The sequence below is a fragment of the Rousettus aegyptiacus genome, unplaced genomic scaffold (assembly GCF_014176215.1).
Source record: "Rousettus aegyptiacus isolate mRouAeg1 unplaced genomic scaffold, mRouAeg1.p scaffold_m13_p_7, whole genome shotgun sequence".
Taxonomy (NCBI): Eukaryota; Metazoa; Chordata; class Mammalia; order Chiroptera; family Pteropodidae; genus Rousettus; species Rousettus aegyptiacus.
This window is the reverse complement of record NW_023416310.1, coordinates 28,638,434-28,662,722: the sequence shown is the minus strand read 5'-3', so window position 1 is coordinate 28,662,722 and position 24,289 is coordinate 28,638,434. Positions and strand designations below refer to the sequence as shown.

Here is a 24,289-nt window from a genome sequence, read left to right as displayed (position 1 = left end):
TAGTTTAACTTTCAGCAGTAAACCTGCTTTCCCAACCTCAGCCTCTATTTGCTGTTTGACAAGGGATTATTTCCAATATCTATCTGGAACCCACTGTATTCTAGAAATGGATTGAAAGCTTTTAGTCTATTGACATAAAAAAAAGAACTACTTAGAATTCTTATACCATACATGTTGCTTTGAATTCTATTCTAATTGTTTCATGTTTACAGATTTTACATCCAGTTAGAATAGGCACTTATATTTCTTTTTATTTTGTATGGTGCCTAGAACAGTGCTGGGCCCTAGTAGATATTTATTAAGCACCTGGACAATGAATGGATGAATGACTGAATATTGTATTCCCAGATAGAAAAGTGCTATGGGTAGGTTTGGAAGTCAGACAAACATAAGTTAGAAATTTAATTCTGAGACCTACTAGCTGTGTGACTGGGCAACTTATATAAATCCTTTAAGCCTCGGCTTTTCCACCTATAGCCTTGGAAGGCTGTAAAACTGACCTTATAAGTTTGTCAGGAGGATGAAATGTGATAGTAAATGTAAAATGATTAACCCAGAACCTAGAATATAGTGTTTGAAAAGTGTTAGCGCTTATTATTACAATCAGAAGTTATAAACACACACACACACACACACACACACACACACACACACACACAGAGGTAAGTTACTAGAGTTAGGATGGCTTGATTAGAGGGCTAGCAGAATTCAAAGAGGGTAGAGATAAGAGCTGTGTATAGTGAGTTAGCCATATATAGTTTAGAAGGGGCTAGACTAGGAGTCAGGAAAACTGGGTTCTAGACCTGGCTCTTCCTTCGATTAGACTCAGGATCTTGGGAATATTACCTAATCTTTAGGATCTTAATTTTCTCACTAGAAGGTTACATTAAATGACTTCTGAAATCTCTTTCTACTCAAAAAATTTATAATTTAAGGGAAAAAATTCCTAGGATGTCTCTTTCCCTCTCTCCCAGCCCTTTACTAAAAGGGATCTAGAAATCAAGAGATCATGTTACTGATTAGTAACCTGAGGTCAGGAGAGGTCACAAAACTTACCCCAGGATCATAGAGCTAGTTGATGATGACTTGGATACAAATTCCTACCTCCAAGTCCCTTTGCAGTGATGGGTCCTCTATATGATGTCAAATCACTTGGAGACAGAAGAGGGCACAGCCCAGGAGGCATTTACTGAGGCCAGGAAAATATAATGTAGAGCTTGCTGGAAGACAACGTCACTAGGTACAGAAGGACACAGCTGAAGGAGACCTTTAGTGCCTAACTAAAGAGTTTTAATATGATAAAGATAACTAGGAATCACTGATACATACAATTATTCCAGTTTTAATTATTGCTAAAACATATAATAAATCCAGACAGAATATATTTAAATATAGAAACTTAAACTTGAACACAAGAGAAAAATTAACATGGAAATTTCCTATAAAAAGAGTCCAAATGAAAGTCTTATTGGTTCATATGAATATTAGAATAAACTTTGGGGACTTAAGGCAGTAGCTACCTTTCTTTTTCTCTCTGAGTCACCGTACTCTAAGCATTGAAAGCTCCTGCTCTCCTCTAGTCCTCTCTGTCTTCAAGGAAGCAACCAGATGTGAGAATAAGAACAGGAACTATGGGAAGACTTGGCCTTTCTGCCAAGGGCAATTACAGCTGCATCTTGCTGGTTGAGGGTCTGTGCTTTTCTCTTGTCCAGGCTCTGTTCGTCTAGCCCTTTCACCTGAAGTTTCCTAATGGACTTTGTAATATTATCCATTTTCCAGTTTCATCTAGTACTCACTTTTTACACCCACGGATATGACACTTTGGGAAATGACTGCAGGAAACACTAAGACCTATACAGGGACAGCACAAATAATTGAATGCTGAGAGCAAGGTTCTGGGATAAAGGCTACATTGAGAAGAAAAACTCCTGAGGACCAAGAGAAAGTTATTAAAGTGTTTATGCATAGGTTTCATACAAAAAACAAAGAATGATGACTTTTTACAAGTTTGGAATATAAAACAAAAAAGGTTGCATTTTAAATCTCTAAGGATCTTTGAATAAAATGGCTGATTCCAGGTCTGGGCAGATAAAGTACAAGATGAGCCTGGAACATTTGTGCCAAAAAGCAAAAAACTATGCAAAAACTGATGAAGATATATCAAAAGGACACAAGAGCTGACCTGAACACCTCATACTGGCCAAATTTGGTAAATTTGAGCACCAAAAACTAAAATAAATGTAGTTGATTATAGTACACTGAATTTTTCAAAAATCCACCAGTTAATAGGAATGCTCAGAAAAGGTAAGAAGGAGAGAGGAAAGTACATCTTTTCTAAAAGAATGCCAGCTAATAAATATAAAAGGGATCATAGAATTAGAAAAACCACCATTTTGTAACCCACGATGTAATTATCTTATTAGATAAGGATCATGGATGGATGATAAAATCACTAGGGGAAGAGTTGTTTAGAAAACAGGATATTTACAAGGTGGCAAAGTATTGTTCCAAAGACTGCTTATTAATTAAATGTGGAAAATGTACCCTTACAATGGTGAGGTCTGAGGGATGCCATCTTAAATAAGTGACCAAATTTACCATCACTAAGACTAGAACAACGGCAATTATATGCTCTTAAGATGATGCACACAATATGACCTGTGAAATGTTTTTGCCTAAAGTCTTTAACCTGAGGCTTATCAAGGCTTTAGACCTAATTCTGGTCTATAGGAAATACAGGGGATAGAGAAATAAGTTAAACGACACCATGAGGGAATAATCAGACAATCCGGAGTGTGGGCTTTGTGAAAAGAAAACTGTCCTGAATTCTTCAAAGTATCAAGATCATGAAAAAGCATAGGTAGGGAAACTGATCTAGATTAAAAAATTAAAAGAGTCTAAAGAGACGTAACCTTGCAAAGTGCAACCCTTGTCAGATCCTAGTTAGAAAAAAATATAAAACATTGGGGACAATTAGGGAAATTTAAGTATGGATTGGATCTAAGATAATATTAAGGAATTTTTTAAGTGTGATAGCAGTATTGTGGTTTTGCAGGAAAATATCTTCATTCTTAGGAGAATTATGTTGAAATTTAGGGCTGAGGTATGGTGTCTGCAACTTTCTTTCAAATGGTTTGTCCAAAAAAATTGCTCCTATGTGCATGCACACATTTGTGTGTGTGTGTGTGCATGTGTGTGTGTGTGTGTGGAGAGAGAGAGAGAGAGAGAGAGAGAGAGAGAGGAAGAGAAGGCAAATGTTAGCCACTGTTAAATCTAAGCAGACAGTATATGAGTGGTTTATTGTACCATTGTTTCAAATTTTCCGTACATTGGAAATTTTAAAAAATAAATTGAGAACTAAGTTTTCTGAGGAAATAATTAGCAGTAAAAAAAAAAGTTTACATCTTGGAAAAACAGTAACTCTTTCATTCCTAGTCAATCTTGTTATTGTAATAGGAGCACAGCTATGTATTTCCTAGCCCCTACATGGATGGTAGCGGCTGTGACTTATTTTACCTTGGACTCAGTGAAAGCAAGAATGTGGTAGTAAGATAAAGATGTTTTCCTTCAGTGTCTCAGTTTAGTTGAAAACATTTTAAAATCTTTTTTCAAAGCATACAATGATTTAGTCCAAGTTCCATGAACAGAATCTAGAATTATTGGCTAGATATTAGATGGGGAATGGAAAACAATAAGAAGAATGAAGAAAGAAAAGACCCTCAATAATGCCAACTTCCCAGTTTTGAGACTGGGAAACCTAATTTTTACCTGTTAAACCAGACAAAGGATAATCAAAACCAAGTGAGTATGAAGAAAATGAAGTTAAAATGCAAGGACCACTGCAGACAATTCACACCTCCATGTAGACCCTTACACTGCCAACATAATACCAACCGCACATCAATGACTTCTTTTCTGTGAAACCATTCAGAGTTGAAAGCACAATTATTTCTAGCTTAATTGTATAGTAGTTAATTGTTCTAATTCTTAAATTCATAAAGCTAATAAAGTCTGAACCATAAATTCTCTAAATAAGATGAGAAAATATATAATTTAAAAATTGTATAAACAATTATTGTGCAATGACATCCAAAAAAACCCCAAGGAAGATCAAAATTATACTTAATTAAATACATATTTAGCATTTTCAAGTTGATTTAAATAATGATTTATGTAATGAGACAGGAATTATCTTGTTGGCTACTTTTTCTGATAAAAAAGATTTCAATATTTATGACAATTCATATTTCGTAAAAATCTTCTGTTTATTAAAAGCCACATGAAAAAGGCATGTACAAAACAATAATTATCTTTGTTCATTCATCCACCTATTTATTCAACAAAATTTACTCAGCATCAGCTCTGTCCCAACCTTTTAAGGTGGTAAAGGTACAAATATATTAAATTCACTGAAGGAACTCAGCCTAGTTGAGGCAACTATTTGTAAGGAAATGGTACTATAAAGTGTTGTGCCACACATTTTAAGAGTGATTGTTTCTCTTTGGGTCAAGGAGCGAGAGCTGGTGGGGTTAGAAAGACATCATAGATCCCAGAATATGATGCTTGGGCTAAGTATGAGCGATGTACAGTAGGCAATGGGAAAGGGAGAAAGGGTGTTCCAGGAAGAGGGAGCAGCTGAAGCAAAGACATAGAAGTGGAAAAATGTGTAATGCTTCCAGATATCTGCAAGTAGTTCAGCCTGGCTTGGGTGACAGGGTAGAGGGAGGCACTTTTCAATGAGACTAGAACAGAGGAGAGCAGATATGTGCGAAAAGATGCTGAGTTCAGTTTAGATATGTTGTTTCAAGGCCTGAGGGCTTCCGTAAGGAGTTGCCAATGGACATTTTCAGGACTATAAGAGAGGAACCTGCTCTAGCTTCACTTTACAGGGCCTTGCTCTGGCCCTCCTCCAGATGCACCCCTCCACACAGGACCAAGGGGACCTCCCTACCCAGATCTCACACTCCCCCTCTACTCAAGATTACTCTAGGTGCCCAGGATCATGGAATTCCTTGCTTAAATAGTACCAAGCCTGCTTCCAGGGCCTATATAGACTTCTTCCTCAGCTCCACTCTTCAGAGAGCAGACTGTTTCTCTAGAGTGCACATCCCTAGGCGAAGGCTATTAGATATAGTTGAGAAGCATTTATTTGTGGGGCTGTTGATGAAGCAAGGTCATGAGGACTAGTGTCCACACATGTGAATGTGAGGCCCCTCACAGTGTGAATGGAGCTGGGGGTAAGAAAAATGAGTGGGCTGTGTGTGAGGGGATGGTTTCCTCACACTTCCACGGAAATCCAAGGTTATAAAATTGACCATGACCTTCTAGGTTATTATGAAAGTTTGTCAAGGTAGGAGGATAGAATGTGTTTTATGGTTGTTTACTTGATTCATAACTTTAATACATTTAATATATGCTATGTAACCTTCCATTTGTACTTTCGACTGTGCCCGCAAATATTAAGATTGGCCTGAGCAGCTGAAAATACTGATGGGGAATTTAGGAGAGATTATACATCTGGCCATCCATATTTGGAGTTCATTAGCACAGAGCCAATGCTGTGGGAGTGAGAAGAGTGCCCAGGGCTGGTGTTAAAAGTCACAAGAGAAGAGTATCGTGGCTTAAATCAGGAGGCACACCAAGGAGCCTGCAAAGAAACTGCCAGGGAGGTAGGAGAAGTGCTAGCAGAAGGGCATTCCAGGAATCAAGTGAGAAGAGTGTTTCAGGAGGATTGGAATGGTCAGCAATATGGACAATGTATGTGAAGTGATCAGCACAATGTCTAGTCCATGGTAAGTACCCAATCACCAGCAGCTGTGAATAGGTAATGATGATGTCAATGATGGAGGTGGTAATGACATCCCTGTTCCCTTATGTTTCTTCTCTCTGCCTCAAATACCTTTTCCTCTTTCTCCACCTCTACTCAAATTCTTATGGATTATATTATTGAATGAATGGTCATCACTGCTTCTAGAGTGACCAACCACCCTGGTTTGCCTATAACGCTCCCAGAAAGTCCTGTGTCCCAGGAAACCCCTCAGTCCTAGGGAAATCTAGATGATTGGTCACTCTAAATTGACATCTCGATTTTTTGTTTTTTGAGTGAGTAAATGAATGAATGGCAGAGTGTTAATATCAAAATTAATGACCCTCAACTTTTCCTGTGTGTATATGAGTACATTCAGGATGTCTAGAGAATTCAGTACTTTCCCCATACACATCACCCCTCATCAAACCGAGGGTGCTGTGGGCAAGACATACTTATGACCTGGTTGGCTTCCTGTCCCAGCTCTATTTTGTCCCATAGTCCTGGACGAGGATAGCTTCACTTTCTCAACCAGGGCTCCTTATCCAGACCACAGAACAAGAAAATACTTTGAGTATTATTTTCTCAATTATCTTAAGGTTGGCACAAAACAAGTACCATTCTAGACGCATAGCAGAGAAGTTGATGCAATATTCTCTATGCCTTAGGGCATTTGCGGCTTAATTCTTTAAAAACCTGTGAAGAATCACATAAGTTCTTTGATTATCCTCTGCTCTTGTTCATTAGCACAGCTGGCTAGAGGAAAAAAGCTATGGGAAGGAAGTGTCAAAGGATGGGGCTTGTGTTATCTCAGTTCTGCAAATTGAGGAACTGAGGCCTGGAGAGGAAGTGCATTCTCATCTTCCCAAGATGGACAAAGGTAGAAAGAAAGCTATAAGATCTCACTGGTTAGGAGAGGAAAATAGAGAGATAACCTGCACCTCCTAGGCCTTGATGTGGTAGTTGTCACCAGCTTTGCTTCTGACCTGGCAATTGCCAAACTCAGCCTGCACTGTATGTCATCTTGTGGAAGACAAATGCTCTATAAATAAATTGACTTGGAACAGTCTCAAATGCACATAAACCACAATGGCTTTAAATGTAAGTCTTGACATTTTTTTTTTTCTCATTTTTTCCTCTTCTTAGAGAGGTCAGCTAGGAAGGTTCTGCAAGAGAGGCCTTACTGAAATTCAACCCAAGAATCAGGCAGAGCTTTTCTATATTCTCTTTGACATACTTCATTACTAAATATTTGTTTAAAAGCTCCTTGATTCAATACATACATCTCTAAGCATGCACCTGTATATTAAATTTAACCTCATGCTCCTTATATGTTATGCATCAATCCTTTCAAAAATGCATTTTCTAGAGGAGATAATTATTCATTTTGTCATTCGATTTCCTATCATTAAAAATTTCGTATGTAAAATCACTGCTACTGATGGGGTAATGTGTAAAGAGGGAATATTTTTAGTGACTAAGCTGAAAGAAACAATTCTTGATGGCTCTTCTATCTCAGAAAGAGTCAGAGACAAATTTCTGAGGACTGCCTAGGAAGACTTGGAGCTACCAGAATGCAGAGTGTGGAATGGTGGCCTGAGGGCTCTGTTTTCAGCTCAGATTCTGAAGCAATGGTACCCACTTTTAAGTAACATTCTCAATGGTATTTTATTTGTGGGATAAAGTTAACTAACCTTCCCTGCTCCCCCCATTGTCATCGTTACATCACCACATTAGTAAGGACAATAGAAGCACAGCGTCCTCTGTTTCCATTGAACAGTCATTCATCTGAAAGTGTTGCCAATACTAATTTAAAAACCACTTACTTTATGTCTGATTTGCATGACTGAAAGAAAGAAGATCCATTTCTGGCCTAGTAAAGGAAATAGTTTGAAAGCATGAAAAAATGTCTAATTTGGCTAAAAGAGGTTAAATTGCACTGAAGCTTTACAAGTGGGTGCAGATAGCCACTAGAAAAGGTCTTAACCTTGCTTTGCAGGAAGATGTCATAAAAAGAAACTTCTTCTTAGAAGGAAAGATTTCACTTTGGCTTGCTAAAAATGATGTTCATGAGATTTCAAGGATCTACATGCCTGTGCTTTTTACTGGGGAATTCTAAGGGCTTGATGTAGCCTAAGATGATTCTTTCTGGACGGTGGTTCTATCAACAACCTTCTTGAGGAACTGCAATTTGAGCATTAAACCTTTTCTAACTTCCCGGTGCCCTCTCTATTGCTCAGCTGGCTCTAGTAATGTCCAACCACTGGTAGGTACTCCATCAAGCCGTGCAATTACATGCCTCTGGGCCTTTGCTCTGTTTTTTCTTTTATCTAGAATTTGCTTCCCTCTTCCTCCCTGCTTTTTCATTTTTTCCTAGCCCATTTTTCATGTCAGACTCAATTTAGGAGTCATTTTCTTTAGGAACTCTTTGTGGAACCTCTGTGGTAAGCTAAACTCCTCACTGTACCTTGTAAGCCCCATCTATGGTAACAACTACATTATATATTCAAATGGAGTTCACACAGTAGGTGTTCGCTATCTGCTTGTTACAAATTCCAGGTTATGGACACCCTTGCTTATTTTGGGCAGGACCAAGGAGCTAATTTTAAAAAAATTGTGATAACATACACACAACATTTACCATCTTAACCATTAAGCGCACAGTTCAATGGTATTAAATATTTATATTGCTGTGCAACCATCACTACCATCCATTCTATAACTCTTTTCATCTTGCAGAACTGAAACTTTATACTCATTAAACAATAACTCCCCATTACCCCCTCATAACAGCCTCTGGTAACCACCATTCTACTTTTTGTCTCTATGAGTTTGACTGTTTTTAGTACTTCATGCAAATGGAGCCATAAAGTCTTTGTTCATTTGGTGACTGGCTTATTTCACTTAGCATAGTGTCCATTGTAAAATTTCTTTCTTTTTAAGGCTGAATAATATTCCACTGTAACCATATTTTCCCTATCCATTCATCCATTGATAGAAATTTGGGTTGTTTCCACATTTGAATGATTCTGCTATGGATATGGAAGTACCAATATCGCTAAGATTCTGCTTTAAGTTCTAGGGTATAAACCTTGAAGCAGAATTGCTGGGTCATGTGGTAATTCTGTTTTTCATTTTTAAAGGAAATCCCCTACTGTTTTCCACAGTGGCTGAACCATCTTAAATTCCCACCAGCAGCGTATAAGGGTTCCAGTTCCAAGGAGTTAACTTTTATATTTATTTTTTTTATTAAAAATTATTGGGGTGACATCAATCAACAAAATCCAGTTTCGAGCGCATGATTCACTTTTATGTTGTTTTTAAAAATGTCCATGTAAATCTGAGCGATTAACCCTGAACAAGCCTGATCCCATCTGATCTCAGAAGCTAAGCAGAGTTGGGCCTGGTTAGTACTTGGATGGGAGACTACCTAAGAAGACCAGGTGCTGTAGGTATAAAAAAAATTTAAAAATAAAAATAAAAATAAGGGATTGTAAACTGACAAGGTCTTTGCAATCTGTGAGGTCAATCAAGGGTTGCCTTGCCTAAAAAAAAAATGTGAAAAATAAATAAATCTGAGTGATTATAGATCCAAAGAGCAAATATATTATGGGGCGGGGCGGGGGGCGGTATATCATAGTAATCACTTGTTTGGTGGCTCTCCTGTCCCTGGTACTTGAATATTTTACATTTAACTCTCTAATATTTATGTAATCCTATTTCTTAAAATAATTTTTCAAGACAGGTGTTAGTGCCTCCATTTTACAAATGAGGCTTAAGCTTAAGTGACTCATATATGGCCATACACCTAAGAAAGTGCCCCAACCTAGACTCACACTCAGGTGTGACTCCAAGCTAGAACCTTATTATTCCACAATATCAAGGGGCTATTAGGGGTCACTAATCCCACAAAACCTCAGCTATTGTGATTTTCGAGTGACTTCCCCCCCCCCCCCCCCCGGTAAATTACCCCCTGGCAAAGAAAGAGAAAGGGAAGTAAAAACAGAAGACCTTTACGGATTAGTCCGTCAGCTGAGCAGCTGCATCTGCTCTTACCCAGATTTTCATAGGTTTGTGAGGGAGAGAAAGGGAAAACTTGTGGCCTCCAAGAGGCTGAAATACGAGGCTGAGAAACTGAGCAAGAGGTACGGGTTTGCAGTCTTCCGGCTTCATTCTTCATTGGTTTGAAGTGTTTTCGTCTACCCCTACACAAGGGGCTGGAAACAGCGTGGCAAGAAAGGATGGGTGAAAGAGAAAGATTCTTTAGCAAGCGCAAGTCAAAAGACTCTGCCGCCTGGCGCAGTTGCCAGGACACCGCCGCCGGAGCAATAACGGCAGAAGCGGCACCGCGTCCCGGCCGCGGCTGCTGTGAGTCCGAGTGACGCATTGCAGGTACGAACCAGCCAATCAGGGTTCGGTTCAACGACTGTCGTTACGCGTCACTACGACAATACTCCTCCGCGCCACAAAGTAGCGCCCTTTAGGCGTGACTCCACTATCCTTTAAACTGCTCGCTGGGGAGTGAAGCCCACTTACTTCATCCGTTAGCCTATTTCTTTTTATTTCTGGCATCGTCCACCAAATAACTGTGGATAAAGGGGTCTCAAGAAGAGTTTGAGGGGAGGAGGGTAGCCGGGACTCGTTTGTGATGTTCCGTTATCTGGCCTGCGGCGGAAGGATCTGGCGGAGGGAGGTGTTTATGAGGCGCTGGGGGCGGAGGGGGAGAATTAGTCCGAGTGGAGCGAGCGAGCTGAGTGGTTGTGTGGTCACGTCTCGGAGACCCGTAGCTCTTGCAGCATGGTGAGTGCGTCGCTAAGCTGCCGGCGCTTGGCCTGTGGGGGAAAGAAGCTGAAGCCAGTTACCTAAAGAAAGAACTCGCCTCCGTTGAACCCTCCGAGAGTGGTCTTCACCAGAGGGATGGCGCGAAAGAGGCTGGGGGCGCCTGCGGTGTTTGTGTCGCAGGTGCTCCCCCACCCCCATTCTCAGGAAGATGTGTCGTGGGGTGTTGGGGGCCAGGCGCACTGTCCCCGAGGCCGCAAGCTCAGGCGCTTGGCCGGATGAGGATGGATCCGGGGTGGGGGGCAGCCCAGCCCTTGCCGGAGATGAGCGAGTCGAAGGGTGGGGGTAGCAGGAGCGTCAAAGCCTTGGGTCGGGCATCTCTAAAGGTCAGCCTCGGGGGCCGGATTCAAAATCCCAACGGACGGTTAGTACCGGCGCCAGGAAGCGCCTTTGTCCGCTTGCGGCCGCCATGCGCCGAGGGGGCAGGAGGGAGCGCGCGAGGCCCGGGCGAGCGCCGGCGCCGCCGTTAGCCCGCAGCCCCCGCGTGCCTTGGCGGGGGGGGGGGTGCGCTGTGTGGGCCGAGCCCGCGCGGCGCGGGGAGCGGCCGGGGGGCGGGGCGGCGAGCGCGGGGCCGGAGCTGCCGCCCGCTCGGCTCGCGCCCCAGCTGCTGCGCTGGCACCTGCAGGGCTGCGGAGATCCCGGCGGCCGCGGCGCAGGCCGCTTGGGGGGTGGGTGGGGGGAACGTGGTCTCGGCAGCTTCTCTTTCCACCACCCAGACTGAACAGTAAAAAAAAATTTTAAGGGGCTTTGTCGTTGAAGGAAAGAAACCTTGTGTCTGAAGTCAGGCGCGTCCCCGCAGTACGCATCTTTTCAGAGGACGCCTTCGGCCACAGCTAGGGTCTGAAAGGCGCTTCCTATCCACCACCTATGGAGAGCAAGCTCTCCGGGGTGACTGTCCTGTTATGAAAGTCGGTCTTATCTTCATATAACACCGGAAGGATTCCTTTGAAAAGGGCCATTGAGTATATCCCTTTTTTGAGTCCTCACGTGCACGTCTAATGTCAAAGAACCACGACCACACACAGCAATGCCCGCGCTTCAGTCACCTTGGAAATGACTTGTAGTTTGAGAAATTGTCAGGTCATTTTAACGTGCAGTTCAGTTCATTTGTACAGTAATGGTTTTTAAGTACTTCAGTGATAGAAGAGTATTTTGCGAGGCAGGGAAATTTAAAAAGCTGTTTCCTGTCACTTGAGACCGGAACTCCTGTAAAAATGTAATGAAGGCGGTAATTTGCAATAGTTATTTTGTGGTTCCTTCTGCCAAGTGTTTACGCGATGGGTGTGTCCAGGAGGCAAGGTGACATCTTAAACAGGAGTTGGAAATCCTTGCCAACTGAAACCTCCAGTTTGTATGGGTGTGGGAAGAGGAGTTCACTTTGCTTAAAACTAGTGTTTAATTTTGGTGCACTGGTTCTGTCTTGATATTTTAAATTATTTTTTTTATGAATTTGAATATATTGTTTGGATTTACCCTTTGAGGTGAAATGGTGTACCATTATAGACATGTACTCTCCGTTCTAAATTGTAAGGAAATTTTTTAATGTTTTTAAATGAAGGGTAAGGTTTCCCTATCAGTCTGATAACTGAAACAAGAACTCGGATAGGTTTTCTTGGTGATGCGTGGGATTTGTATCTGTGCTTTCGTGGTTCTTTGCCAGTAATAAGCTTTTTTTTGTAGTTACTGTCTGCATCATTGATGCTTTGGAGTTTTTCAGTTTATTCGTTAAATTGATGGTTATCGTTCACTAATTTGGAAATCGTCCTAAGGGTACTTCGTATAAGACTTGGAGATCTTAAATGAGACCTTTCTCAAGTTAAAGAATAAAAAGTTTATGTGGAAGTGGAATAAAATTATTCACATAGCTCTAGGGTTTACACGTAGTCAGTATATACTCATTGAAAGCGGGATTGCTTTAAGAAAACAAGGCTGGGGTGACTTGATAAATAAGAGATGTGAGGAGGTAGAAAAATTTGTCACTAGAGTCTAACCATTCCATGAAACTGCAAAGAGATTTGTTTTCTTTTAGACTGAGGAAATTCACAGAGGCTCTATTAAAATACAGAAAGTTCTAGATTCAGCTAGAACGATCAAATTAGGCCTTTGGTAAGGTCCTAATTTTTATAAAGTAATTTGTTCTAGTGGTTTCTTTTGGTCCAAGATGCTATTTATAGTAAGTGCTGTTTTATCAGAATTAAAGTATCTTTTAACTCTACTGAAATAATTTACAGACTGCTTTTGGTATAGGTAAAATAAATAGCTTGATTTCTGAAATTGTAGAAAAATTACCTATTAAGCCTTGTATCTAAATGGCACTTGGAAGAATCAGTAATGAATGAAGGATAGAAATTTGTTCGATTTTAAACCCATACACAAGTGCTCATACATTTATTCAGATAGAGAATTTTGGATTATTTGTGTACCACCTTTCACTAGCTAAGCTCTAAAAATATCCATTCCTACTTTTGGATGCCATTTAAGGAAATGTTTAATAGGTACATAAATACATTCAGTTCAGGTCACACATAGTCTAGATTAGTGTTTCTTAATATTTACAAGTCACCTGTGGTTTTCCAAAATGCAAATTCTAGTTCAGAAGGTCTGGGGAAGGACCTGAGAGTATACTATTGCCTGAAAGCTTTCTCTGGCATGACAAGAACTGTAGGAAAAATTATATCAATTGTTGTAGAAATACAGGGAGTAAGAACTAGTCATCTCTCTAGTGAATTATTCTCTTTACTGAGATAAACACATTTTAATGAGCTTGAGTTTTCCCAAAAGTATAATTCTTCTAGTTCTTCCAAGTATAAGAAAATGGCACTCTCCAAAGACAGAAATAAGAACCAAATTTATTTGATATAGTTGGAAAATGTTTACAAATTAGAGTGCTAGGGAGTATTTTGTTCCCGATTTTAGTAGGCTTTAATCTGAATGTTGCTGGTAAAGTTTATTTTAAAACCTTGAACCCTAGATTAGTGGTAAATATAAAAAACTTAAAAGATTTTTGAAACATTCCAAGCAAAATCATGGAGCGCTTTTAGGCTGTGTGAGTAACTTAGTCTCATGTTCAGTTTATTCCTTGAAGCTCATTTGTGATCTTTTCTAAAATTGCATTTGCCTGGGTGTAGAGAGCTGGACAAAATGGTTTGGTGTCATTAAAATTTGACTTTCCAAGCAAAATTTAAAAGTTTTGTTTCTCTTTTGTAGCTAACATTCCTGTTTTTTTTTTTTTTAAGGTCTTTTTAGCTTTCATATAAATGAGCTTTCCCAAAATCTTTTGCCCCACATGGCAAGAACAAACCCATTGTCTCCTTTTCTACATATAACCGTCAATCTAAAATTTGCTGCTCATGTGCACACACGTGCTGCAGTGCCTTCTACACATTTAGCTTAACATTTTTAGTCCTGTGATTTTTATCTTCCACCTCTGTCCCTGGGCTTCACCTTATAGTTTCAGCTTGTGAATATATATTTTATCAGCTTAAAGTTAAGGTGGAACATGGTAGGTTTCTTATAAAGGGCTTGATAATGCCATGCATGTTTACTTTCTGTGTGGAAGTTGAACTAGCTAAATTGATGTTTAACATTGAAGGTTCTTTGGTTAGTTTATATAAAATAATTATCACTGAACTGTTTGGGTGCCAGCCCTTTATATAGCTTCTCATTTACTCTGCACAATAACCTTGTAAGGTGGATATTAGTATTGTGTTACAGGTGAGGTTGACTGTGAGAGGTTGAGTAACATTGTCCAAGGTCACACAGTTAATTAGGTGGTAATATCCACCTTACAAGAGCTGGGATGCTAGCCTGGTGATGACTCAAAACACCATGCTTTTTCCTCCACTGTGCCATGTTGCCCTTCCTTCAGAAATGATAGAAGGCCTGCAAAATGGAATCAGACTAGGAGTAAATCCTCTAAAGCCTGTAACAAAGTAAACAGCAACTCAGTGTGTTGACTGGGTTTGGAATCTTTATTCCTAGGGAAAACTATGATTTTATACCAAATACTTGAGGTAATTATTTTATAACTTCTGCATTTGGACTTAATGATTGGTTTTTTGATTTTGTTACCAGGCCTTTGGCATTTTTTTCCTTTTTAAAATAGAAATGAGTTGAGTTTTGAGGTCAAATCAAAATTGTGAGCAGGGAAAGAAACTTCTGCTTTCTTGGTTTCTCACATTTTCCCAGCGCTGTCCCCTAGAGAAAATGTTATGCTATTTACTTTAAAGGTGTTATCCTTATTAGGGGTATGTTCATCTAAAAAAAAGTGAAACCAGGCAGTGTTGCTTCTTTTCATGTCAAAAAAATGAATGGACTAATCATAGTTTGTTTGACTTCATGTAGCTGGAATATTAGATAGGCTGTTTCTTTGTTAGTGCCTCTCAGAACCGTGTTGGCAGTTGCTTCATGGGTATAAGCAGTGAAAAGTCCAGAGATAAAGGTCACATGAAGAACAAGGAGCCTTGATATTTTGCAGATATTATATATATTATAGTGATCTGAATTTTAAACTTATGGGCATTGGATATGTCCTAACACCTAGTGTTTAATCCTGACCCTACTAGTTAGCTAATTTTGTACTCCCATTCCCTGAAATTTAACTTGTCTCTTTCCCCATTGTACGGCAGATGATGATGATAGTACTATTTCTTATAAGATTACTGTGAAGACAAATAATAAAAACACATAATGGGTTTTAACAAATGCCTGAACATATATTTTTTTAAAAAGGAAAAATGAGTAACTTCTATATGTTAAAGATATCACAAACCTTGGGCTTGCTTTGGGATTTCAAGAGTCAAAGAACATGAGTGGCTAGACTTATCATTTAGTAAATAATGTGGTTCAAGTGTTCAGAATCGTGCATTCTCTGCAGTTTGCCTGGCAGGAGGAGTAAAGCCTGGTAGCTTTCACGTTCCCCTAACCAGGACAGCTTGGATTTTAATCTTTTTAATAGATGAGAATTTTGCTTAGTAATTTTGGGGAGGGTCGGAAATTCACTTTCATGTCCAAATGTGTTTAATCATTAATAGGGGCAATTTTGAGTTTGGTCCTTGGACATTATTTTTGGTTCAATGGAGATTTCTAGTAATAATTTGTTTCTATAGGGGAGGTGAGCTTAAGTTTAGGTATGCTAAACTACCTTTGAAAAAGGAAACAATGTTTCTATTGGATTCTACCCTTATTTTAGAACAATAACTCCAATTAAACTTGGTAGTGTGCCAGATTTACTTTTTTTCAATTTGTAAAATTTAGACTTTTAAACATATTCTGAAATATTTTCATATCTTAAACTTGGAGTAAAGATAGCTTAGCTTTGAAGATAAACCAGATGTGTGCATTTTCTACCCACCTAGGTGCTTGTTGCTAGTTCTAAGGAATACTGAACTAAATAAAATTCGTTACATGCCAGACCTTTAGTTTTAAAACTTGTTTCTGTAACTGCTAGTCTGCATACTCTCAAGTTGCTTACTTATCTCTTTGATTTTTTTGTAGGCTGACCAACTGACTGAAGAGCAAATTGCAGGTGAGAAATACTTTACCTGATGCTACCCATTGGATTTTATAAATTGAACAGCCACCCTCAAAATAAGATACGCATATGAAAGAATTGCCTTTGATCTATGTAGTAGATAACAAATGGGTGTGATGTAATATAGTGATTGAACCTGCTTTGGCAAGTAGGCAGGTTAACTTGACTGAAAGTTGTGTGGGGCTAACTGTAATTAAAGACACATTTTTAGGCTGTGTGACTATACCTTGGAGCCTGGTGCTGGTCTTCGTTTTTGTTGAAGATTATCTTACACTAAAACATGAATTCTGGGCAGTTTTTGATACTGCAGCGCCAAATTAGTCTCCACAAGAGGGCCAAGCAGTAATTAATAAGTAATTTGAAATGTTGAATCAGAAAATGAATGTTGAATTTACCCCAATTTAAAGTTAGCTAGTATTTTAACCTTAGAATTGTATATATAGTCAGTCAGGGAATAACTTTCTCCAGTGAAAACCCCAGATCCAAAAGTTAGCATTCTGTTTTACAGGTGTAGTAATTTTGTCTTACAAAGCAGTTTCAGCTATTGAGATAAGCTTCTTAAATCTTGTCTCCTTTGGTTTGCTACGGAAGTATGTGAAATTGTTACGTAAAATCTGATATGTTGTTGTCTTTATGCCATACTGTTAAACATTAGTACTTTGTTTTTATTCTAATTCTCTGAGATGGCTGGCTAACATCAAATGTTGTGGGAACTTTAAAAGTTTTTTTTTTTTTTTAATGCAGTATTGACATGTCTTTCAAACTCTATTCCTTTACTTTCAAAAGAGACTTTAGTTAACACAAGCATCAGGCAGTTTTAACTGCCACAATTTCCCTTGTAGGCAAGGAGATTGTTGAAGTACTCAGAAGCACTAAAGCATTTTTTTTAATGCTAGAGAAAACCGAGAAGCCCAGTTGGAACTCAAATCATATAGCCCATTTAAAGTAAGCCTCTCCCTACCCTTCATAAACACAAATTTGGAGGAGCGAGGAATCACTAGTCTCCTTGGATAGCACAAGTTATTTGATAGGACTATATACAATAGAAGCTATTGCATTAAGGACCAAATTTAAGCAGGTTTTATTTTTACATATTGAATTTGACTTAAACTTGAATTAACTTTCTAAGGTTGGTAAATTGCATGTATTGAATGTGTTAAAATAATGAAGAGTGTTAAGTACTCTTCTTAAATATATCAATGAAATGTAAATATTTCAAAATTTTTTTATATAATGTCTCGTTCAGGAATTGACTTTTGAACTATGTAGTATTTCCAGTCTTAAATTCCTAATGTTCTCTAATATATCTGGCCTTCCTCTCTGCCTTTCATTTCTCAGTAGTCCCATTCAGGTAGTTGTGCCTACTGTACACAACACAGAATGCTCACTTTAAGGTAGAATATTGTATTACCCAAGGTGCCTGTTACAGAGTTGACGCTCATTACTACCTAGTGTGTGTGTGTGCGCGCGCACACACACACACCTTTAAAAAAAGTTTGTGTCTGAAATATAAGAGATAAGAGGATCATTTTTCAATAACTGATAACAGCATTTTTATAAAGAATAGTTGTAGTTCATTGGAGCACTCACTTTTTAAGATAAATTCTGTCATTTACTTTCATGATACAATTAAATTTCTAGTAGGAGTGGGAGGAAAATCTGGTGTAGATTCTCTCCTTACCCTGCCTTTTCATAGACTTTTAAAGATGTTCCTTGGACAGCAGGTTTTACTGAACCTTTCTTTAGGTTAGAGGAACCAAAGCTTTTGTTACTAAAATAAAACCCCTGTGAGATTAGGGACTTTTTTTGTTTCCTGTTATATTCCCAGTGCTTCTTTCGTAGTAAGGACTGAATAAACATTTCTTGAATATTTACATTTCATTTTCAAAGAGGCGTGCAAGACAAAAACACTCCCTACTCTATCCTAAGAACTATTCTGCCTCCTCCCAAAGTCCTAATTCTAAATTGGATATGTTTCAGTGTCCACTTTGATGTTAAAAAGTTAACAAGATTCATATATATGATGCAACATTGACTATACTAAAGTACTTTTTAAGATAGTTTTATCTTTATATGATAATCATTACAGATTTGTTTAGAAATTCTACAACAGCATGTAACTTGGTCTAGAAAAAAACATGCTTGTTGGTTAGGTGAAGTTACTGGAATTGTTTACATTACCTGGTCTTGAACAATCCAGAACTGTCTCATGTAACATTGCTAACAAGTTAATTCTATTTGACTCTGCCATGATGTTAGTAGTAATAATTTGACATTTAGAGGACTAATGGAAACAACCTACAAGAATTTTCGATTTTTCTAAATATATAAAAGGTGGTAAATTCTGCTTGATTTTTCTTTTGTAGTAATTGTTTTCATAACCTATTTTAATAAAATTGTAAATGTATGTAATAAATAGTTAGAAGAGGATTCTGGGGTTGCTAATCAACAAATAAAACTTGAATAATAGTGCGACTTTCCTGAAAGTTTTAACTTAAGGCATAACTAGAATGGATTTTATAAAGTCCTATCAATTACATTGAAGATAGAGGTTCTGTGATATTCAAGACCTGTTTTTACCTTACTCTATGTTTAGGTTTGACTCCTGGGTTTATATTTCAAACCATTCCTGGGAATTTCTGTTTAGAATGATATGCTTCTGTACATGAAGATTATACTAGTTTTTAAGTAGAGGCGGTGAGCTGTAAAGGCAGGTAAATTTAAATTGTACTTTTGAGTTTATTCTTAAAGGAATTTTTACAGGTATTTTTATCTCTTTAGTGTAAAAAATAGAAATTTGGAATAAATCTTGACCTTTAAATATTTTCAGTTGTTTCTTTTTTATGTCCATAAGGTAAATTGTAGTTATTGATGTAGTTTATTTTCTGCTTTTCACTTATTTCAGCAAACCTTTTAGGTGTTTAAGTAGACTTTAAAATGTATTGAAAATTAGAACGCACACATATAAATTAATACCATGCATCTTCCAGAATTTGGCTTTAAGTTAAAACACATAGTAAAAATGATTAGCCAGTTACACTGGGAACTTTGCACATATGATAGTGTTAGATGATGTCTGTAGCTAAGTTTTACAATAGGGAATGTAATGTAAACAAATACAAATCTCTTAAGTACTTTAATTTTCTTGTAGCTTAAGGTATTAGGTCACAGAGCTATGTGTTCAAATCTTAATGGTTCATATATTTCTAAACATTTCTACATCCTGTGGGAGGTAAAAAACAAACAAACAAACAAAAAACCTAAGATGAAAATGTCTTCAAATTCTTACATTTGTGGGATTTATTGATCTATTTTTTGTCATTGGGTTGATCTAGGTTAGTACTGTATACTATTGGTGATTTTTCATATAATCAGTGAAATTTGGTATTAAGCTTCTGGTAACAAGTAAGTTCTTGTGAAAACAAATATTTAAGTAGAATGGAACTGTGTTACTACTGAATGCAGCAAACTACAATTAGTCAGTGATATCTAATCTATAGCTAAGTAATTCAGAGAATTTAAGCAGAGGAAAGTAGTATTAGTGATCCAAAAAGGTAAATAGGACCCAAGTAGTTGTGGATAATTTTATATAAAGAACCCAGTTAGGAGGCTGTAGTTGTCCAGGCAAAAGGTGATGGGGCCGTGAACCAAATTGTTGGTTGTAGTGATAAAAAAAATAAATAAATAAATCATCAGGCAGTATTTAAATGGTAGAGTTGAACAGGACTTGACAGATTTCAGATTTTGCTTGTGTTCCTAGGGTAGCAGAGGGAGTAAGTATTGAGTTCATTTTCATAAATCTTGCTTGAGGTCAGCCAGGGGAGATGTCCTGTAGGAAGTCAGAAATAAAGGTATTATTTATTATTAAGAGATGAGTATACTAAAGATGTGAAATCTTCATTATAAATGGACATAGATGAAATGGCTGAGGAGAGGAGAAAGTTGGTCACACCTACTTGTAAGAGACAAGTAGAAGAGCCTTTAGCACAATAAGGTAGGACATCAATTAAAGTACTGCTGTGGAAGCCAAGGGAACGAGAGTTAATTTTTAGTGTAGTTTGTGGCTACTGCAGGAAAATGAGATCATCTTTTTCTTAACATTAAGTACGTACGTACTTACCAGACATGGTTGTAAGTGCTTTACACATAGTGGTTAAATTCTTTAAATTAGGAAGTCAGTACAGTTAGCCCCATTTAACAAAAATGAGGAAGCTAAGGCAGAAAAAAAGTTTAGTAACTTAATTTGCCCAAGGTTACATTACTAGTAAGTTGCAGAGCTGGGATTTTTAACCCAGGCAGTTGAATTCCAAAGTGATTTTAGTTTCTATGTGGTATGGCCTCACATAACTGAAACATACTTGCTGGATTGGGCACCTAGATCATTACTGGTGAACGTGGTGATTTTAGCTAATGCATTGGAGCTGGAAGCAGTTTTAATAGTGGATTGTTAAGTGGATATGGGTTGTGGTGCCTTTCAGAATTTTGGGAAAGAGAAGGACGAGCACTTAAAAGAAAACATAATGAAGGTTTAAATTTAGTTTTAGGCAAAGAGACATGAAGATAATTAAATTTTAATGGAATAGTCAGTAGAAGAGTGGTTAAGTCCAGAGAAAAGATTATGATGAAATGAAACTGGGAGGTAAATCATTTGAAATTGGGATAAACAGGCAGGGAATAAATAGACATGGCCTGTAAGATGAGGCACGCCATTTCTTAAACATGTGTCAGGTATATATTTTCAAATGTTCTAGGTATGTTGGGGGAGCTTATAGCCCTGTGGACTTTGGAACTGGTTTTGTATTTGCTAGCTGATTGGGTCTAACGTAGAAAGTACCTTACTCAGAAAGTACCAGGTTTGTTAGTAGCTCATTCATATGATCTTGAGATGCCAAATTTGATCTCTGCTTTAACTTTCTTGGCTGTAAAATAAAACAATAAAGCTCAGGTATTGTGGACTAATAAGCTCAGGTATTGTGGACTAATAAGCTCAGGTATTGTGGACTGTTGCTCCAACAGCTTTCCATATAATCTAGTGAAATAAAAGCAACTTAATTTCATAAGATTTTAAAGATCTTAGACAACATTATATTTTACTCTATTACAAGTTAGGGATTTTCTAATCTAAAGAAAGGTCTGAATTATCTTTGTTCTCAATAACACAGCTAAAACTGGCCATTCATATCTTGATCATTTCATTAACATTACAGATTTTGTAATAGTCTCCTGTCTTCCAGAAAAGGAACCAACCTATTGCATATTGTTCTGAAGTTTAAAGTTTTTTGTTTTTAATTTAGGAGATGATGAAATAGACTTAATTTTAATTTTCGAGGAGTACTCTAAACATAATGCAAATAAGTATGGTAGTTCTATAGAAATATGTATTTGGAACTAATGGTCTTATTTTTCTATTCCGAGTAGGTTAGATCTGTAATTTTGAATTGTGTGTTCCACATAACAGCTTTAATAGAAAATAGAGAAGCCAGTCTTTTGGGGATTCGATTCTTTGCTTCTTGAAATATAGAATAATTTGACTTTTATCTGATCTAGACATTGGAGTTCCCTGTAAGATTTTTGATGAAAAACTCTCTGGTATATCAATATAATTGATATGCTGTATCATGATTAGCTTGAAGATATTTGAAATACCACAAGGTTTTCTCACCTAACCTTTTTAGGAATCAAAATCCCATTTCAGGTGCTGTCTTCATATATATCTTTAAAAGTTGGTTAATATGGTTCACTTTGGATACTATTTTTTTATTGTTAACCTGTACATTTGGATTCTGGTCTTTTAAACAGAATTCAAAGAAGCTTTTTCACTATTTGACAAGGATGGTGATGGAACTATAACAACAAAGGAATTGGGAACTGTAATGAGATCTCTTGGGCAGAATCCCACAGAAGCAGAGTTACAGGACATGATTAATGAAGTGGATGCTGATGGTAAGTCTTTAATTTTGGGGTTTGGGGAGGGGGAAGTTGAAGAAGTGGCATTTAAATTCTTTTGTAATGTTTCAATTAAACCGTTTCAGGTAACGGCACAATTGACTTCCCAGAATTTCTGACAATGATGGCAAGAAAAATGAAAGACACAGACAGTGAAGAAGAAATTAGAGAAGCATTCCGTGTGTTTGACAAGGTAGGTTTTCAAGGACTGAATTTGTTAAATTTTAATTTAAAGATTAAATAAAAATATCAGGACCTCTTATTCTTCGAAGAATTGGTTTTTTAATGATCTATCAACATATTTCAATATCAAGGAAAAAAATTTAATTCAGTACAAGCTCAGATTTTATAGCAACATGTATTGCATTAATCTCATGGCAAAGGAGGTATCACTTGACTTCAGGACTAAGAAATAATGATTTCAATATAGGATATCCTGATCAACTTAATGATGTTTGATTTATAGGTTAATTTTTTGTATATTCTCTTTAGTTTGTATGGATTTCTAAAGTATATTTTTCTAATGTGAAGTTTAGGAAACTTATTAAACTTCCATTTCAACTCTGATTTTCACGTACACATTTTTCTGACTTTTTTTCTAGGATGGCAATGGATATATTAGTGCAGCAGAGCTTCGCCATGTGATGACAAACCTTGGAGAGAAGTTAACAGATGAAGAGGTTGATGAGATGATCAGGGAAGCAGATATTGATGGTGATGGTCAGGTAAACTATGAAGGTAAGTCTTTTATCACCTCATTCTGTGCTGTGATGAGGTACTTGTTAGGTATCTGACAGGTCAAACTTAGTTTTAAAATAAAACCCATGAAGATGCTAATAAAACAATTATTTATATTTACTAACCTTTTCTTATTCAGAATATTGTGTACAAACTAGGCAGCATCATTGTCACTTGAGAACTTTTTTTGGGTATAAGGGTTCTACCCTTATACCCAAGATCTACATTTTAACAAGATTCCTGGTGGGTGATTTCATAAGCACATTAAAGTTTGAGAAGAAACACTGTACTCGACTATGATAAAACAATTTTTGTATAACGTTTGTGGAACAATTTAAAAAGCTTCAAATTTTTATTTCAAGATCTTCAAAAGGAAATTAAGAAAACTCATTTTCTTTATTGGATTCTCTTCTATCAATCAGTTTTAGCCTGAAACTATATGCATCAAATTCAAGTGTCATTTGTAAAACAAAACTCTGCAAGAATGCTTTTTAGAATAGCTACTTACAGCATTGAGTTTATTTGTTAATAATTTTGGTTTATGAGGTTCCAGCTTTGGCAGCACCTAATGAAAATTTTGAGGAAAAAAAGGGGGATAGAGATTGCTCAGTGAGTAAATGTGATTGGTTTTGTCAGTCCTTTGCCATTGACTTAACTTTTTGTGTACTTCTTTTTCAGAGTTTGTACAAATGATGACAGCAAAGTGAAGACATTGTACAGAATGTGTTAAATTTCTTGTACAAAATTGTTTATTTGCCTTTTGTTTGTAACTTATCTGTAAAAGGTTTCCCCTTGTCAAAAAAAAATATGCATGTATAGTAATTAGGACTTCATTCCTTCATTGTTTTCTTCCCTTACTGTCATTGTCCCGAAACCTTATTTTAGAAAATTGATCAAGTAACATGTTGCATGTGGCTTACTCTGGATATATCTAAGCCCTTCTGCACATCTAAACTTAGAAGGAGTTGGTCAAATGAGGGAACATCATCTGGGTTATGCCTTTTTTTTAAGTAGTTTTCTTTAGGAACTGTCAGCATGTTGTTGTGAAGTGTGGAGTTGTAACTCTGCGTGGACTATGGACAGTCGACAATATGTACTTAAAAGTTGCACTATTGCAAAACGGGTGTATTATCCAGGTACTCGTACACTATTTTTTTGTACTACTGGTCCTGTACCAGAAACATTTTCTTTTATTGTTACTTGCTTTTTAAACTTTGTTTAGCCACTTAAAGAAAATCTGCTTATGGCACAATTTGCCTCAAATCCATTCCAAGTTGTATATTTGTTTTCCAATAAAAAAAATTTTACCCAATTTTACCCAACTGTTGCTCTGAATCTGAGTCATTTAATTAACTTGAGGTCAAATAATTTTGAGAATCAGATGTGGAGGTGGTTTCTACTTGATATAATTTAGATGAGTCTTTTTT

General features: G+C 37.4%; 1 protein-coding gene across 1 annotated transcript; it reads left to right on the top strand.

Moving 5' to 3' along the window:
• The first annotated feature begins 10,437 nt into the window (after positions 1–10,437).
• Positions 10,438–24,184, top strand: CALM2 (calmodulin 2). Its single transcript, XM_016142183.2, has 6 exons — positions 10,438–10,606; positions 16,142–16,172; positions 21,978–22,121; positions 22,211–22,317; positions 22,727–22,862; positions 23,541–24,184. The coding sequence occupies exons 1-6, from the start codon at positions 10,604–10,606 to the stop codon at positions 23,567–23,569; spliced, it is 450 nt and encodes a 149-aa protein (XP_015997669.1). The 5' UTR covers positions 10,438–10,603; the 3' UTR covers positions 23,570–24,184.
• The last annotated feature ends 105 nt before the right edge of the window (positions 24,185–24,289 follow it).